This window comes from Anneissia japonica, unplaced genomic scaffold, assembly GCF_011630105.1.
Source record: "Anneissia japonica isolate Jap-2015-1 unplaced genomic scaffold, ASM1163010v1 scaffold9_len2422644_cov172, whole genome shotgun sequence".
NCBI lineage: Eukaryota > Metazoa > Echinodermata > Crinoidea > Comatulida > Comatulidae > Anneissia > Anneissia japonica.
The window spans coordinates 1,412,443-1,431,131 of record NW_022758107.1 but is presented as its reverse complement, the minus strand read 5'-3'; the positions used below and the strand labels follow the sequence as shown (position 1 = coordinate 1,431,131).

The following is an 18,689-nucleotide window of genomic DNA, read 5'->3' as shown; positions in this document are numbered from 1 at the left end:
CTTATTTTAAATGCTCATTTTGATAGAACTAGTTCTATTTATGTCTTTTTAAAAATTTTTCTTTAAATTATGGTGTTAGATGAATAATTGTTATACTGTATAATAAATGATTTTTAAGTCATTTTTTCAAATCCTCTAAATGTAAAATTAAGAGTTTTAATCAGAAATTGTTTTTTCTTATCAATCTGGAGAATGTACGCTTTCAAAGCAAATTTTATGAAATTAATAATTGTTGAAATTTTCTATATATGTTATATATTTTCCTCTGTAGATAAAGTATAATAATTTATGTATATTGGCTAAAGTGATTTGCTTACAAAATTTTATGTTTAAAAAAAATTTGTGTTGGTGTATTGAATTTGTATTTGATCAACACGCACTCTTGATAATTTGTTTAAAGCATGTTTGCCATGAAAATCTAACTTCACTGAACTTGTATAAAATGGGATAATTTGCCATTTCTGGCAATTTGGGAATGTAGTTTATTTCTTCGTCTGTAAATCAAATGCCTGGATGATGCTGGGCAGTTTTATCTGTAAAGTTTAAACTAAGATTTGTTCAAAGAGGATTTTAGACTAAACTACTAAGGATACATTTTAATTAGAATACTGTTAATATCTTGTATCTATGGTGATGTTTATTTTGTTCTTAATATAAGAAATAATTTATACAGGGAATCACAATATTTTTCTTCATCATGAATACTTGTTTTGATAAGTGTTGATGGTAGATGAGCTGAACATGTACTTCTCAGTTTTTAAGTAATGTTTACTACATTTTATGTGTAGTTATCTGCAGAATGCATTCTGTATTTGATTGAAAAATGTATTTTATTATAAATGGAGTTAAGATTGAAATCTTGCACCATATTGTATTCAGCAATTAGGCCACATAAATATAAAAAAACACAGTTTCTTGTTTTAGTTTTATGGGGAAAAGAAGAGGCCTTATCACACAGTGACATTATCTAGGTTTTTGTTAGACAAACATGGATAATTGTTACCTTTCGAGGATGTTTTAATGGTTGTGTATTTTTTGTAAAAAAAAATGGGAGGAGGTGGGACAAAAATAGACAGACAATAAACATGGTTTTCTTTTAATTTGGCCTATTGCTGCACTTATTGGCAGGAAGAACAGCAAGAAGTTATTTAAAGTCCACATTTAACCTTTATTTTTGTTCTTACTAACAAAATCATGATTACGCAAATAAATATAATAATATTAATATTACACTATATTTATTAAAATAAAGTAATATAATATTATAAATCATGTACATTACTACGTATCTCCTTACATTCAACAGATATAATATATTTGGAAAATTTGAAAGAATCTCTCAAATAATTGAGTACTATTAAATTGGTACTGTATGTTTAAAAGTTGTCTTGTGACTGATGATGTCATTCATGACGTTAGACATAAGTGCACCCAAGAACAGCTGCTTGTTGCACATGAATAGAAAAATGAATCGCGTTGCATCAAGAGTGGAGAATTTTCCGAGATTATACAATGAACCTTTCTTGCTAAGCCCCGCCCCTTGGATATTGTTGCTAAGGTCCCACAAGACGTCGACCTGTGTGTTAAAACATAACGCGAACACGTGCGTTTGTGGGACAACACGTGTGCTTGTTGGACACGCGCGTGTTCCTGGCACAGTTCTAATTGGTCAGTTGTTAAGTTGATTGACACTTCGGAAAAATCCATTCACTGAAGCTATTCACAGGCTATTTTAAGTAAATTCACATTATCAGAGTTTGAAGCGTTTTGGCTTCTACGATCATTTTATCTCAATGCCAAATTATGTCATTTGGTTGTTGTTTTTTGTTGTTGTTTTTTTTTTTTTTTTTAGATCATGGTTTTATTTAAGGCGTTGTTTTTATAGGAATATTGAATCCCAACTTATTACAACTGCATCATATGCGAATTGGTTTATGTGTCACAAAATACACTATCTTACCTTTGCATAATGGGATAAAGTATATCTAATGGATTATTGCGACAAATCGCAGTTCATTTTTGAAAGAGCTTTGAAATGTTGTAAAGAGAAGTAATATTTATTAATGATTGAAATAATAAAATAAGTTCTTTCAATATAATGTTTCTGTCTGTTCATTGTGATGTTAAATTAGAATTTGTGTAATTGAAAACGTTATTGAACATGACTTTCCCAAAGGATTCGACGTTCCCAAAGGATTCGACGTGACGGCTCTGGATCAGGGTTTATATAGAACAGGGAATTGGATACGAGGTTGGAAGGACATTTAATAATGAAAGAAGTTAGGGGTAATTAGCGTTATGTCTTTAGGAGGAGGGGGAATCCCTTGGTAGTGGGCGAAGCATTAAATTAAGCAACGCGTTGTCAACAAACGCTTACAAACAACACGCATATCATTATGAAGGCCTTTTACGTAATTTAGCCCGTGCATTCATAAAAGTTTGGACGAATTTTACACATTGAAAGAACCAAAGCTAATCAAAAATGACCTTTTATGACCACAATTCCGTCGGTAATCGTGTTTTTATCCTTGTAGATATTATTTATCATAGAATAAGTAAACTACGACCGAATAAAAATATAATCCATAAACATCTTTCTAAATCAATGTACAAAAGTATATTAAATAAATACATAATATAAGAAATATAATGGAATGATAAGCTACAGTATCTAAATATGAAATTTATAAAAAAAAACCCAAAAAAAAAACATAAATAGCCTATAGAAAGAGAGGCACCATGTACTGTACTCAGGTCATAACGAAGGTCTGACTCAATACAACGTGGTGATTAAAAATGGACACAAACATTGATAACATACAACCCGGATGCTCAGTGTATAGGCCTACAGGTCGGCTGTACATTGAATTCTTTTTCTTCAAATTTAGAGAAACAACAAAGCCACAATAAATCAATCTCTCAAATAAAGAAATCTCTAGTCTAGATTCTAGAACTTAAGTGCCTGAATTCGGTATTAAGTTCATCTTTTATCCATTTTTCGATCTTGTATTTTTCGGGTCGGTTATACTAGCCATTGTGTGGATCCAGGAATTTGAATGTAGAGGGGTTCAAAGGATAGGAGTCTAAACAACCTAGCCCCACCCTCACCATGGTTGGGGCTGAGGTTAAGAAAATAAGATCCGAAATCAATCAAACAATCGGACAGTAATCAACTAACCAACCAATCAATCGGTCGATGGAATTATATTGCGCCAGATCTTGAAGACTCCTTATCTTTTTTTTTTCTATTACAATTGTTTTTGATTCAGTTGTTATAATGTTGAATGTTCTTACACAGGCCGGCACCTTGTGATAGCCATGCCGAGTTTACAGCAAAAAAAAATCATCTTTCAAGGGCCCTACGTCATCCTATAGACCTATATTGTTTGAATGCTTTTATTATTATAATATGATAGGCCTAATTAGTAAAAAAAAATCAAACTTAAACAGCATTTTTGAGCTGTTTAAGTGCGATTGAAATTATTAAGACCTTATTTTGTTGTTATTTTTGTAGTTAGGATTATTGTTTATTACTGTTGTTGTCCTTAATCATTATAAAATAATGACAATTTTATTGTTAAATATTTTTTATTGTTGTCATTATATAATAATAATACAACAAAAATAATAATAATAATAATAATAATAATAATAATAATAGCCTAAAATAATAATTAATTTTATTTAAAAAATGTAACTAGGCGAGTATTACAATATTTTTACATTTTCACGGTTTAAATATGCATACAAATTTATTGGTTCACCTATTGTCATAAAAATTAAGTATTCCTACAGTATGTGGCACTCTCGGAATCGGATGATACAAAACAAGGGCCTGACATGAATTAATAATAGCAACACTACGTAACATGCGTATACTCAGTGAGGTCAGCTACCTTTAGCCTAATTTCAGATACAGTACTACTTCATAAAAGTAACATAACATCCTGTGACTACGCTGGGAATTTGGATTAAAACGATAAAACAACAGCTTTATTATAATTGTATTTGTTTTGTTTCATTACATACTCGATACAAACTTTTGGTACCCATGTCGTTCACCAATTTTATCCGCATTATGAAAGCATTCGATTCATTGATCATTTTGTGAAAGCAAGAAAAGAGCTGCGCGCGCATCTGGGAGGTTACTGCCGCAAAGGATCGTGGTACTGTGGTGAATAGTGTCCGCCATATTTTTTGGTTGAAATGAAAGGATCGAACATTTTCAAAATCGTTTTTCAAGGATTTTACCAAAAGTGATAGGACACTTGTAGTATAATCATGAAGTAGATAACATTATTTATCTATTTTTGCTACCTTTCGCCGAAGAAAATTCGGTTGAAGACGGGAAACAAAGACATTCCCGTCTGAATCGTACGGGGTCACGGGAGAGTAGCGCGTGCTCATTGGATCAACATGAGTAAGCTATCGTTCAGGGCTCGTGCCCTGGATGCCTCAAAACCCATGCCAATTTATAAATCTGAGGAGCTACCAGATTTACCCGATTTTTCGGCTATCAATCGAGCAGTTCCTCAAATGCCATCTGGTATGGAAAAAGAGGAAGAATCGGTAAGTTTATTTCTACCCCAATTACCTGGATAATTTATGCATACGTAATATATTTGGGCGGCCATTTTGTTTGATGGACAGCTGTTTTTGGCGCGAGTACAAACCGATAATATATTTTTGTCAAATTGTAATATGTTTTCAAGATAATATTCACCTTTTATATATTATTAATAAAGTAATATTTTCATACCATACTTTATGAACTGACTGTGCCAAAAATACAGAAGTCCATTGAATTAGGGGCGGGTCACGTGATGGTTTGAACGGCGTAATGCTAGGCTAGGCGGAGGCCTCGGTCAAATATTGGATAGGCCTAGACTAGCCTAATGTACTTTCAAATAACGATAATTTTTATATTGTTGTATTTTACTACTATTAGGATACATCCTTCTAAGTTATATTGTTGTAAATGAATCTTACTAAGCAACTTAATTTTGTAAACATCATTGATGATTTTACGATTTTGAATTCAGTATCCCATAATAGTATCGTTTTACTATGAAATTGACAAAAGAGGGCGCCAATTGCGGAAGTACCAAAAGACATGCTTATGTGTTATGAATAATAATCACAACAATGTGGTTGAAATAATGATATTTTTGAAATTAATTTTATATTTTTCTTTCTGTTTATCCATACTGTAATGTATAACAATTTTTTTTTTATACTTTGAATTAAGAGTGGTTTGATTGAAATAGATTTTTATCAAAATGGTTAATTACAGTAGGTCTATATCCCAGTCAGATGGCTCAAAAATGATTTTAAACAATTTGCTATGGGGTACCAAATTCTTAGCATACACATGATGTCAATTGTAACTGTAAAATCCCCCTCCCCCCCCAAAAAAAAAAAAAAACAACAGCTCTACAAACACAGTTTGTTCGTTTGACATTTTGTTGATTATGGATTTTGATTGATGGTTGATGTTTAATGGGTCCATGATTGATTGTGATTTTTAATTCCAATTTTGAATCAGAAATTTTGGCTGGGTCACGAGTTATGCAGTGTCTGTGCCAACATGTCCCTTATCCGGTTAACCCTCATTTCATGCGAGAGTTAATGCAGGAGCTGGGCAACCAACACCCAACTCTAGCCGGCATTTGATGATGATGATTATGATTGATGATTATGTTGAATGATCGATTGATTATGATGCTTGTGATGAGTAATTATGATTATTGATTAATATGATGATGATTAGGATGATGATGATTGATTATTATTGATTATGATGAATGATCAATTGATTGTGATAGTTGATGATTCTGATGAGTAATTATGATTATTGATTAATATGATGATGATTGGGATGATGATTATTATTGATTATGATGAGATGATGATGACGATGAAGAATGATCAGTTGATTATGATGGTTGGTTATTATGATGATTCTGATGAGTAATTATTATTATGATTATTGATTAATATTATGATGATTAGAATGATGATTGATTATTATTGATTATAATGATTATGATGACGATTAAAGATTATTATAATCATTGATTATGATTGGGTTCATGATGATTAAATATGATTTGAATATGATGATGATTGAATGATAATGGAGATTATAAAACAAGTTATTTTAAGAATAGAAATTGAAAATAAATGGACCATATTGTATTATTTTAAATTTTGAAATTTATCATGATGGTGAGGACATACGGATCAGTGATTTTGTTTATCTTTTGTATGAATGAATGGTTGAAATGGTAATCAATTTATTTGTTTTGTTTAAAATAGGAACATCATTTACAGAGGGCTATTTCTGCACAGCAAGTATACGGTTCAGCCAATCATTTGGTTATTCCTACACCGGATTGTAAATTCATTAACAAGGAAAATTATGAACAAGTCTACGAGGGTACATTTAAGCAACCAAGGCAGTATATCCATGTGCAAAGTAAGCAATAATCCTGTATTCTATCGCATTTTGATACCTTTTTCAAATTCTCTATTGTAAGAATACCTCCCAGAATATCAAATAAAAATTATTTTAAAAAATTAAAATTATTTTTAATGTTATATAATAAATTGTATAGCAATGCCAATGATCACCATAACCTTCTTTATGTTTATAATACATCCTCCAATGAAGACCCCTCCAATTAATGACCACTTCCAATTAATGACCACCTCCAATTAAAGAACTTGTCTCTGGACCCTGGATCTTTAACCAATCTTTTATTAACTTTATAATGAACATTTTTATAATTAAAGATCAAAACTGCTTATGACCATGAAAACCTTGGTCCCTAAGTTTGTCTTTAATTGTTGGGAGGCCTGTAATTTTAATTTGATGTATTATATTTATATTATGCTGAGAACAGAGATTTTCAGATAATTGAGATTCCAAATTTTTTTTTTCAGCATTTGGTATGGAACAAGAAACTCCGGACTACGATATGGATTCAGATGATGAAGAATGGGTTAAGAAACAAGCCAAGACATTTGACATCACTTCACATCAGTTTGAAGAGATGATGGACCGGCTTGAGAAGGGCAGTGGGCAAACGGTCAGTATTAAATTTACTGTTGAGCCAATCTTGTGTAGTTGTTATATAATTTGTTACACAATTAGAAATCTAAAATACAATGGACCATTGTGGAGTGTCAGTAAAACGTTTTATAACACACCTAAATACAGTAGATCCATGTCATTTGATTGGTTGATTTTGTATCATGTGACATTGGTTATTTACCCCATTTCGTCACTTATGGAATTATAGTTCCACCGTGCATTTTTACTTCCATCTGTGCATTTTCGTTCTTTCTGTTTTGCTTGATTGCACGGTGCCTAGGATATGACTTTCAACTTATAGTCTTTTGACTGATTAAAAAGACGCTGGACTGTTTCATTTAGAAAAAGGGTACATTTTTTTCATGAAATATTAAATGACAAGAATCTCCATTCAGAAAAAAAGGTAGATTTCTTTTTTATAAAATATCAAATGACAGGGATCTATTTTAGGTGTGTTATAAAACAAGTAATGAATGTTTTTTATTCGCGCAATGGAAAAAATATTTTCATGCGTTAAAAAATTGACTGTTCCATTTGACTCGGTTCCACCTCGTCAAATGGAACAGCCAATCTTTCAACTTATGAAAATATTCTACCATTGCACTCATAAATATTTATTATTTGTATAACAACTCGTCATCAATCATCAAAACATGTTATTCACTGATCAGGTCTAGGAATGCATGAACACTCTATACAAATTACTGTTGTCTTGTGAGACCTTACCAACAGTATCCAGACAGGCATTGCTTTGAACAATGGTCCTAATTCATGAATAACTTAAGACCTGTGCTTACTATCAAAAACATGTGACCTGTCTAAATATGGTCATGATGACATCACATCATGACCATATACAGGTACATCATGACTACTGGATATGGGCATACAACAGTATTTTTTTTTTTTTTTTTTTAAAACAGTTTTTTTTTTTTTTTTTTTTTTTGGGCAGGTTGTGAATCTGAAAGAAGCAAAACTACTACTAAAAGAAGATGATGACCTTATCATTGCAGTCTATGATTATTGGTTGAATAAAAGATTGAGTACAGTAAGTTCCCATATCAACTTCATTTTAATATCCACATACATACTGAAATCTAGGCATTTATTTTATTTCATTCAATTATTCAGACAAGTGCCTTGGACCCCAAAAGCAACAAAGTCACCAAGAAAAAAGTTTGGAGCCCCAGTAAACTAAACTTAACTACATGCTAAAGCTATAAGAATATAAGTTAAAAAAAATATATAAACTTAAAAGGTCAAGATAAATTAAAATAATTCTATATCAAATGATGAACGATACTGTTCATTAAGCACTTAATAAGTCTTCAATGCAATTCGGATGTACAGATTAAATTTTGGCATCATATGTCATATATTTCTGCGTAATAATAATAATGCATCAACATAGAGTTGATTGGTGCTGTTGTTTGGTGCCTGAGTTAATTACTTCCTATCTCAGGGTCATGGGTTCAAATCTTGTAAAATGCAGGGTGTTTTTTTTTTTTTTTGTAATTGAGGGCCTCTTTGAGTCAGCTTCGCTGTAAGAGGCCCCTCATAAAATATTGTTTAATAAATGAATAAATAAAGTAAATAAAATAACTCTCAATTGTTCCATGCTTTAATTAGTGAATTTGTATATAGCTTTGTCCACACTGTCATATCTTATGTGGTAATGATGATGTCATAATTAACAACAAATATGAGCATATTTGTCACATAAAGTTTGATAGTGTAATGAGGGCTTTATATTTGTAAGAATAGACGAGCACATGCCTTGGTTCTGGAGGTGGAACAAGTCGTCTTGTATAAGGACTATAAACTGTACAGTAGGCCCACTCTACACAATAGGCTCATGTGCACTATAAAGAACCCAGTACATCTTTTAAGACGAGTAGGGGGTTACCCTGGTGTATTGGTCCATACAGCCCTTGTTGTGGACAGACTAGAGTAGCTGGTACCGGATTACCGTCCAGCTCAGACACGAAGAGACCCTTGGGGGCGAAGAAAGTTAACAGTATGAGCTACTGATGTCCATGCTATGAGCGCTCTAACCTTCATGATATAGCGCTATATAAATGATGTTATGTATTAATAATTTTATTTTTAATAATCTAATTATTTTCTAACTCAACCACAACTTCATTCTTTCCATGGCTGTAGACAAGTCTAATACAATATACTATATGTGCAAATTCTGTGTAAAATTATTGACTGCATTAAGACTTCACATGTGGTATAATGCTTATTTTTAAAACAGGGTCATGGTTTAATACCTACTGTGAAACAGGAAAAGCGAGATGGCTCAACAACTAGTAACCCTTACGTGGCGTTCAGGAGGCGGACGGAGAAAATGCAGACAAGGAAGAATCGCAAAAATGATGAAGCATCGTACGAGAAAATGTTAAAACTTCGGAGAGATTTAAATAGAGCTGTGTAAGTTAACAATACCAATTTAAATGATGTATGATGTTTAAATTGAATATTAATTTCTCAGTCATCTACCACTTGCAAAAAGCAGCCGTTTTTTAAATTTTTTTTTTTTCTAACAATGCTTGTACTTTTACTTATTTTTCAAATTTTATATTTTTATCGTGTTCATAACATAATTCACAGGGACAAGGAGTGATTTTGGGTATTGCCTGGATGCTTTCATCTGCTCTATCATGAAGGCCTCAAAATGAGAATGGAGATATTATTGAATGGAAATATTATTTTCTGCCTTTGCATTATATACTATTATTAATTTTCATCTTTTGTTTCTCTCCAGAACCTTACTTGAAATGGTAAAAAGAAGAGAGAAGTACAAAAAGGAAAAACTACATTTAACAATAGAGGTATTTGAAAAACGGTAAGCATTAAAAATGTAGTTTTACAGCATACAGGTCTGGAGAAAAAAGGGGGCTGCAGAAAAAGTGGTGTTTTATTGAAGGTGGTTTTTAATTAGAGGTAGACCTGTATTTGGAAGATTTGTTTTTCTTTTCAATACATATATTATGATTATAAATCCAGTATTGATTCCTTGTATTGATTAGTAGTCCAGTAGTTATTCCTTGTGGTTATTGTCTTTATATGATGGTGTTCGCATAAATGCAAAAGTAAAGATGTTTTATTTGCAAATTCTTTTGTTAGGTACACTACTCAGGACTTCAGTGGCGAATTGTTACGTGAATGCGAAGAATTGGCCAAGAAACAACCATCCTACTCAATCCCTATTATACCTAATGGCAACCACTACAAGTCATGGGGTCAAACAGTATGTACAGTATATATAAAATTAAAAATTATGTAACATAATGTTGTTTTTTTAAAAATAAATATCAAGTCTGCAAGAGTGTTCAATAATTTGAATATTTTCTGTATTTTAAATTAAAACAAAATGAAAATAAAATGAATTTAATGAAATTTACTAATAGGAGGATGGTGTGAGGAAGAAACGCGAATATAAGAAACGCAAGCATAAAGTGAGTACGGACAAGCAGAGACAACGTAACATGTTACCGATGTTCAATGATCTAGACCCACGATTCCGTGACTACCGACTATCTGATGAAGATATTTCTCCAGTAAGTATACAAACAGCAATAAAAAAAAATCCTACACTATTTTCTGAATTTATTTCTTTATTATTTATTTAGTTAAATAGTTACAAAACAATACACAGCATACATTTAAATAAAAAATAAATACAGTTCGCCCTCCAATTCGAGACCACTTTGAGACCTGAAAATTTGGGTTAGTCTCGGGGGTTTGGTCTCTATATAGAGAGTTAGCTTTGCGTTAAAGTATTTACAAATGTTATTTGGTTCTTTAAAAAATTGGTCTCGAATTAGAGGGGTCTTGAGTTGGAGAGTGCAGTGTAGTAGTTCCTAGGAAGATACAATAGAAGCAAAGCCACTGTCATCAGCAGTGATATGAACCTTCACCTACTTATTGCCTTACAAATAGATTAAAAATAATTTTTTTTTTGTTGAAAAAAATATTCGAATACTGATGGGTTTTAGTTATTGGGTTGACAGCACATGATGACAAAATGCACAAAATATTGTTCATATCTAACATAAAATATTTTTCCTATCATATTTTTTAAATATGTTGAAACACATGTATTTGCTCATAATTTCTTTTGTCATTGACCATAAAATACAAAGTGCATGATTCTGTACAATAGAAAAATGGTGATAATAAATTTATTATCTCTATAGTAGAGATATTTCTCCATACCAATGATATATTGTGTGATTTAAAAGAAAAAAGTGACTACATCTGACCCTAACAATTCTATGACATTATATAAATGCAACAATTTAGAATTATTAAACACAGCCATTCTCCACTACTATACTAAGTACAGTATAAACAATAAAGTTTTATTTTCGAAATTTCAGGTGCAATCAATTTCTGATCAGGAAGAGGAGAACGATCCTGATGGTCCCTTTGCCTTCAGACGAAGGAAGGGCTGCAATTATCATGCGGTACGGTCATTTATAACGTTAATTTATTTATGTATTTTTTGGTTAATTTGCAAAAAAATCTTACAAAAAATGTTTAAATTGCCATTAATCACATGGTATTCTTTACCGTCTTTTATAGAAATTTGTTCAAGACTAATTTTCAAAACATGAATAAAATTTAATCAATTCACTTTCCCTTAACAAATGTAAAATTATTGTGTAACCTAATTATGTCTTTTTTCTATTTATAGCCTCATCCACGTCTTGTGTCAGGTTGGCCATGGTCAAATCAACATATCAAAGACATATCAGATAAACGATACCGCTACTGTTGTACCTCACTAAAAGTCAAAGATACTAGTAAATGTATTGGTTTTGCGAGAAGAAGAATGGGCAGGGGAGGAAGGTATGTTACAAGTTTTGAAATACTGTAAATGATCCACAAGTGTCACTGATCTTAGGATTATACTTTTCCATGTGTTTTTTTTTTCCCAGAATCGTGCTTGACAGAGCATATACAGGAGTTGACGATCAGCTTCGGAAAATGGATACATCTGTTTTCAACCCTGAAATTAAACAACCATCATCTTGGCAACAGTCCGTGTCATTAAGCACTCATTCACTTGATGATAGAGGGCGGTATAGGGGAGCATCGCAATCAAGTACTTGGCCGTCCCCAACAGAAAGTCTTCCACCTTTAGAAAGGATAATAGCAGATATACGAGCAAGCAGAATGTAAGATTACTTGCATGTTTTTTGTAACCATGTGAAGGGGCGTAGGCTGATTTTTTGCCTGGGAGGGGATGTGAAACGGCCTGGGGATGCGAAAATTGAATTGAAACTAAATCCGTATTCCAATGAAAAATTAATGGTCATTTTGTAGTATTTTAACCCATCCAGTGGAACTAATTTGCCGCCATGGTGGTGGTTTGGTGGGGGGAGGGGTGTGCCTTTTATTACAAAATTTCTTTATTCATTTATTTACAGGACTACATTCGTTGAGAGCTCATCTTCCTAATTTTGTTTGGAGTGTTAGAGAAGCAATACATAGCTATTTCCTTCTGCGTTTGGGGACATATACTAGAGTGCCAACTCCAGGAGTGGTAACTCCAAGATGGTTGACTTTAAGACCTGTCTCTTATACACATCTAGATGTGTATAAGAGACAGGATATACAGTGGTCCACTTCAATGGATAATGTGATGCTATATAAACTCATGAAATTAGGGACTGACTTGTGAGAAAAAAATCTTTCACAGGATTAGAAACAGACACCAATAGTAATTTAATGATCGAAGGCTTAGATTACGTATATGGTTATCCAACGTGATAACATTCTTTCTCATTGAATCATCACTCTCCATGTGTTTGTATTACCCCTTTTATTATCTAGTATTGACAATTCATGGACAACCATTATTTTTTATGTAGACATTTTGCAATTGTGTTTTGCACACTGTCATTTTACTATCTGTTTAACACCCACAATGAATGCTGTGTTTTGTATATTCCCTTTTCATCATCAAATCTACACCTCCCGCTGACTTATAGATTTCCTCTTTTGATTGTTTAACCTAATCCACTTACAATGTTTTTTTATTTTGCCTTAATCTCACTGTATTGATTATAAATTTTAAATACATTGATTAAGTTGGCTTTTAAAGCAATCCTCAGTCCCTGTTTTATGCTACTGCATTTTTTATTTTATGTCAAACCTTTTTGAAGTTATTGTATGTTATTATTGTTTGTGTCTGGAAATAAATAAAATAAAATAAAAATAATAGTAATTGCTAATATTGACAATTACAAATGCTGTCTAAAAAAAATACCCTTCCAATATAATGTAAATGTTCTTCAGTGTTTGTGAACTGTTTTAGATTTAATGTAGTTTTGTGTTTACAAATTTGCAGTTTATTTTAAGGTGTGTTAAGTGATCTTGAGATAACACAGACAACAATGGTTTCTTATTGTTATCATGTACAAAAGCCATATTGAAGATATCCTGTTTGTGGTTAATCTGGAAAACCAATCAAATTTAAGTTTGCGAGAATGAAATAATTTATTCCAATGAAAAATGATTGCAGAAAATTTACTTTTTCATTAATTACAGACATTTTACTATTGAGAATTATTTTTGCATCAGTTTTGTCAAAAAATTATTGTTTTTTTAATATCCACTTTAATATTCATTTAAACACCAAGTAGGTCATTTAAAAGGGTCAAGTAAGTTTTAACTTTTCAATGAAGCCTACTACTGTACTTCAGACCAATTAAGTTTTCACTATTTTATTAACCTTACTACACAAGTCCTTAAATTGATGCAAAGAAATATAGAAACTGAAATATTTATTATACATAATCGGCAAGAAAAATATTAATCATCGTAATTTATTAATGAAACTTAAATTTAACCTAGATACTGTAATAGCTAAGCAATTCAAATATTAAATCGTATTTAATTTTCTTTTATTATTATGTAATATTTAGTTTCTATTATTTTATCACAGATTGTGAAGATTATTATTATATATTTCTTTTTTAGGCCTCATTATAGACCAAAGACACCACCTCCTAAGGAGGTACTCAACCTAGATCCTCCAAAGCCTACTGTTTTGGAAGATAATTTACTAACAAATTTCTTGACGCAAGCATCAAGCAAACCTCCGCAGCAGATTCTCTCAGATATGGACACGTGTGAGGAGTTAGCATCAACACTTTCGAAAGACAAAGTGATTACCGATGTTGATTCACAGACAATAGAAGTAGATGTAGGGAGTCCGACATCTTACAATATGAACGGATGTTTTTCAACACTTCCTACATCTAAATTCACATTGGAACCTAGCAGTTGTGCGAATTCGGTTACAGTACCAGTTGTTGAGCAGGTGCCGCTACTGGTTCAACCGGAGAGCTCATTAAATTCACGAACTTCAAATGAAATTGAAAATAAAAATAATAGTCGAGTTACACTTGAACCTGTAGTAGAGGTTACTGGACGAGGTGAGTAAGGTTTTGTTTTAACTAAGTTGTAGAGCATTTACATGCTCGCCAGGATGACATTTAGCATTTATAGATACAACAAAAAAAGTATCCATCTTCCTAATTCTGTTTGGAGTGTTAGAGAAGCAATACATAGCTATTTCCTTCTGTGTTTGGGGACATATACTAGAGTGCCAACTCTAGGAGTGGTAACTCCAAGATGGTTGACTTTAAGACTGCTAAACCTAAGAGCGCTAAATCTAAGCCGAGCACAAACTGTGCCGACGGTCATCTGCCGATTTGTTTCCTTGGAGAACAAAACAAGACAAGGTGCGCAACTCATCATTTTAATGACGATCCCCTCGGTCTGTCACCGACAATAGCAGACAGCGTCGCATTGTCAAACGCTCACAAGAAAGAATAGATGGATTAGTCATACAATGCAGTGTGTGCCTGCTTAAGAGCTTTAATAAAAGTGTTAACACTAAGGGCGCCAACGCCGATAGTACAAACACCAACAGTGATAATGCCAACAGTGTTAACAACAAGTGTTTTTTCTATGCGTAATATATCCCATCATTTTTTATCCTTTTAATTTCTTTCAACCCACAACTCATTATTTGCAAATTCTATAGCTATTATCTTTAGTTATTTTGATTTAATTTTTTTTTAAGGTGAACGTAAATTATTAGTCAAACATTTATTGTTTATTTCTTTTCTTTTAAATTTGTCCAGGTCCTATATTAGCAACCCAAGGCCATTCCACTGCACCGGCTGCTACTGTATTACAACTGAATTATCCGTTACCGACGGCTGTAAAAATTCCCCAACATTCAAATCAGCATATCACCTCAGAATCAAAACACACGGTCACCAGCAGTGGCACTAACAGCCTAGTGAACAATTCCATAGAGTTGACATCAAAAACAAAGACAAATAATGATAGTATCGCTGACGAGGCTATTAAACCGGGCCTTAACTTAAAGATGGTGTCCTCGGTAAACTCAATTGTAAATAAGCCACAATCTATGCCATCTTCAACGGTTGTCAGGTTCACGTCTTCATCAAGTAAAATTGGCAGTCTGTCAAGGTGAGATGATTGGGCTACAAGATTTCAATCAAATTGTGATTTCATATAATCTTAAGGCAAGCCTTATGAGTTGTTAATAACAGACATTCCCTTTTTTCTTTCATCATTGCACATCATACAATAAATATGAAACATATTAATAATATTGACATATTTGAGATTTATAAATAGTGGGCTGTATATGATTTTTTCAGATTTGCCATTTTTAAAACTTCTATATGTCTTTCTTGGCATTATTTTGATATTTATTTTGATTTTTGTTATCTCCTGTTTTATTCATGTTCTTTGATTATTTGAAGCTTGAACTTTAACAGAGAGGAATCTGGTAGCGTGAGAAAAAAATTGCCCCAACAGTCAATCGAACCCGGAATCTTTTGCTGCCAATGCCAACTGGAACATAAGGGCTTCATTGGAAATTGAAATTTGATTAAAAGGAAACTAGAAAGATGATTTTTTTCTATGTCACTTAGTAGTAGATTCAACTTTAAATTTGTTTCTTGGCAATTTTTTATGAAGTTATAGGCCATTATGATTTTGCCCCTTTATCAGCGTAACGTTAGTGTAAGCTACTGTATTACCAAGATTGTGTAGCGCTGCGCACGGCGCTTTGCATTTTTCTTTGGTTTCGGTATCTTACACTAATGTCACGCTGTTAAAGGGGTATATCATAGTAACTACATTACTAATACCTACTAGAAAAAAATATTCTTCTAGTTTACTTTTAAAGCAAATAATTCCTCACTCTTTTGCATATATGTACAGCACTAGTTGTTGATGCACCTCAAATAACAGATCAATATGATATGCCCTTATCTTAAGTATTTGAATGTTGATGTATTTTTATTTCTTGGTTTGTAGTAATCATGATGGGGCTGGTGGTCTAGGGAACCCAGTAAAACAAGAAAAAGCTTTAGTAACTGAAGTAACGTGAAGGCAGAAAAGCACACACCATTCAGGCTAATGAATTCATCATTCAAATGCTCCATCGCCTCGGCCAAAATAATGATATTATTGACGTGGATCGCACTAATGTTTGCGAAACTATAGGAAAACATGATACAAGATGATGGTGTAACCCAATGCTAGCCAGAAACAAGACATCAACCGTGCTGTGAAGTCAGGTTTTTACACTCATCAGCATTCAATATTCAATTTTCTCTATTTGCCTGATTTCAAATGCGTACATAGAAAAAAATACTAAACTCATTGGTTTATCTACACATGGACTGAATTATGCTCTTCCATTTTCAGGCCTAGCTAGCAATTGGGAAGTTACCATTGAAAAGGAAATCACTTTTTGAAATATGTGTCTGCAGTAAATGAAGCTGGTTGCCATTAGTGTCAAAGGTTAAACATGCCCCTAAGTAGTAGTAATAGGTAGATAAAAATGGCCCCTCTATAGATAATATGGCTCCAAATGGTGAATGCTCATATTGTTACCAGTTAATATATTCCAAGTGGAAAATAGGTAGAAATTGTCCTACTAAATATGGTCTCTTTTTTTAAGTACAGTTGATAGAAATGTCTTAAAGTAAAAATTGCTGCATGTAGTAACTAGATAAATATATCCCCAATATATATGGCCATTGGTAAGTGAAAATGGCCCTAGGAATATGAAAGGAAAAACCAAAAAAACAATTCTTTCCATAATTTGGACAGTATTTATAGGTATTAAAACACATACTGTACAAAGCAACAGAATATGTTTTTATGAATGAGTAAATGGAAGAATGCCAGTTTATAGTTAAACCAAATGATATGGTCTAATCTAAAAGCAGTCAATTAAATGTAACAAGTGTAGCACTGTTTTACATATTTTCTTTCTAAACCAAAAATTTATTTTATACATTCATGAGAAAAAAATTTAGTGCATGGAATTAATTAATTTGTCGATGTATTACACATTAGGTTAATAAAATGATAAGAAAATAATAAACTTAAAAAATTAACCATTTCTTCTTAAATAACAGTAGATAAACAATGTAGGTTGAAATGGTGTTTTGATTTGAAATATTGAATAAATTGAATTGGCTAGTTTATCCAGTTAGTTTTGGGGATTTATAAATTATCAGATATACCATTTACTGTAGAATTAATAATGTTGTCCAAATGTGCTGTATTAAATTTATTAGATGCACTTCTTGTGATTAATGAATGTTTATGGACAAGGCATGTTTGTGACCCAAATATAAATGAATTTCAAAAATCTATTTTTAAATTAACTATAAACATTAATATACTTAAAGCATGTATCACTATAAACCAATCATGAATGTTGTTAATTATTGATTAAATAAATTTATTGTTACATTTTAGTTCTGGGGTTGCTTTTCACTCTTTTGGTGAAAACAGTAACAAAACATATTTTTTGTTTACCCAACACTTAGATCATTTTGCATGGGCCATTTTTATCTAAACTGACTTATTAGGGCAAAGTTTAATGGTCATTTTATCTACTTACTACATGCGGTCAACCTTTACCAATGCCATTTTTACTCACTTTCCACTTGGAACTGGTTTAAAGGCCATTTGGGACTTGGAGTTATTTCTGCCAGGGGCCATTTTTTAAGATTGCAAGTTAGCATTAAGGTTAAGAAATCCATGGCACCAAGTCAAGGTCACATGTTGACCTTTGGTTATTTGACCTTTGTTAATTGTCATCTGTAATAGGTTCAATTTATTTATGTTTGCTGATGTTTCCATTTTGATATCGTAATCTTGAGTTAAAAGTGTGCAATAGATTTTCTTGAAGACTCTTCCAATCTTCTTTATTTTTTTATGTGAGAACCCATTACTGACAAATGGTTTAGATTTAAAATGAATGATATAGTGATGTTCTTATAATGGCCGTTCACAGTGAAACTAATTACCAATCCAAAAAAACTTTATGTTAATGTCCGCGAATGTTAATGTGATAAAAAAAAATAGCCAGTACAGACTGGTCTTTTCCATTCTACACATTGGTTTTTTTTTTTTTGCCACCAAATTGAATAAAATGTCTAATTTTCCCCATTGAGTGAAACTTTATTTGGCTCCTATAAACATCATTGTGTACAATGAATTTACTTGC

The 18,689-nt window shown here is 32.2% G+C and overlaps 1 protein-coding gene across 1 annotated transcript; it reads left to right on the top strand.

Annotated features, from left to right (window-relative positions):
• Positions 1-4,144: 4,144 nt before the first annotated feature.
• Positions 4,145-17,921, top strand: LOC117125042 (enhancer of polycomb homolog 1-like). The gene is made up of 14 exons (XM_033271403.1): positions 4,145-4,569; positions 6,319-6,478; positions 6,946-7,091; positions 8,049-8,144; positions 9,357-9,532; positions 9,867-9,947; positions 10,229-10,352; positions 10,513-10,662; positions 11,485-11,571; positions 11,802-11,956; positions 12,046-12,285; positions 14,093-14,550; positions 15,265-15,619; positions 16,478-17,921. The coding sequence occupies exons 1-14, from the start codon at positions 4,417-4,419 to the stop codon at positions 16,548-16,550; spliced, it is 2,454 nt and encodes an 817-aa protein (XP_033127294.1). The 5' UTR covers positions 4,145-4,416; the 3' UTR covers positions 16,551-17,921.
• Positions 17,922-18,689: the final 768 nt, after the last annotated feature.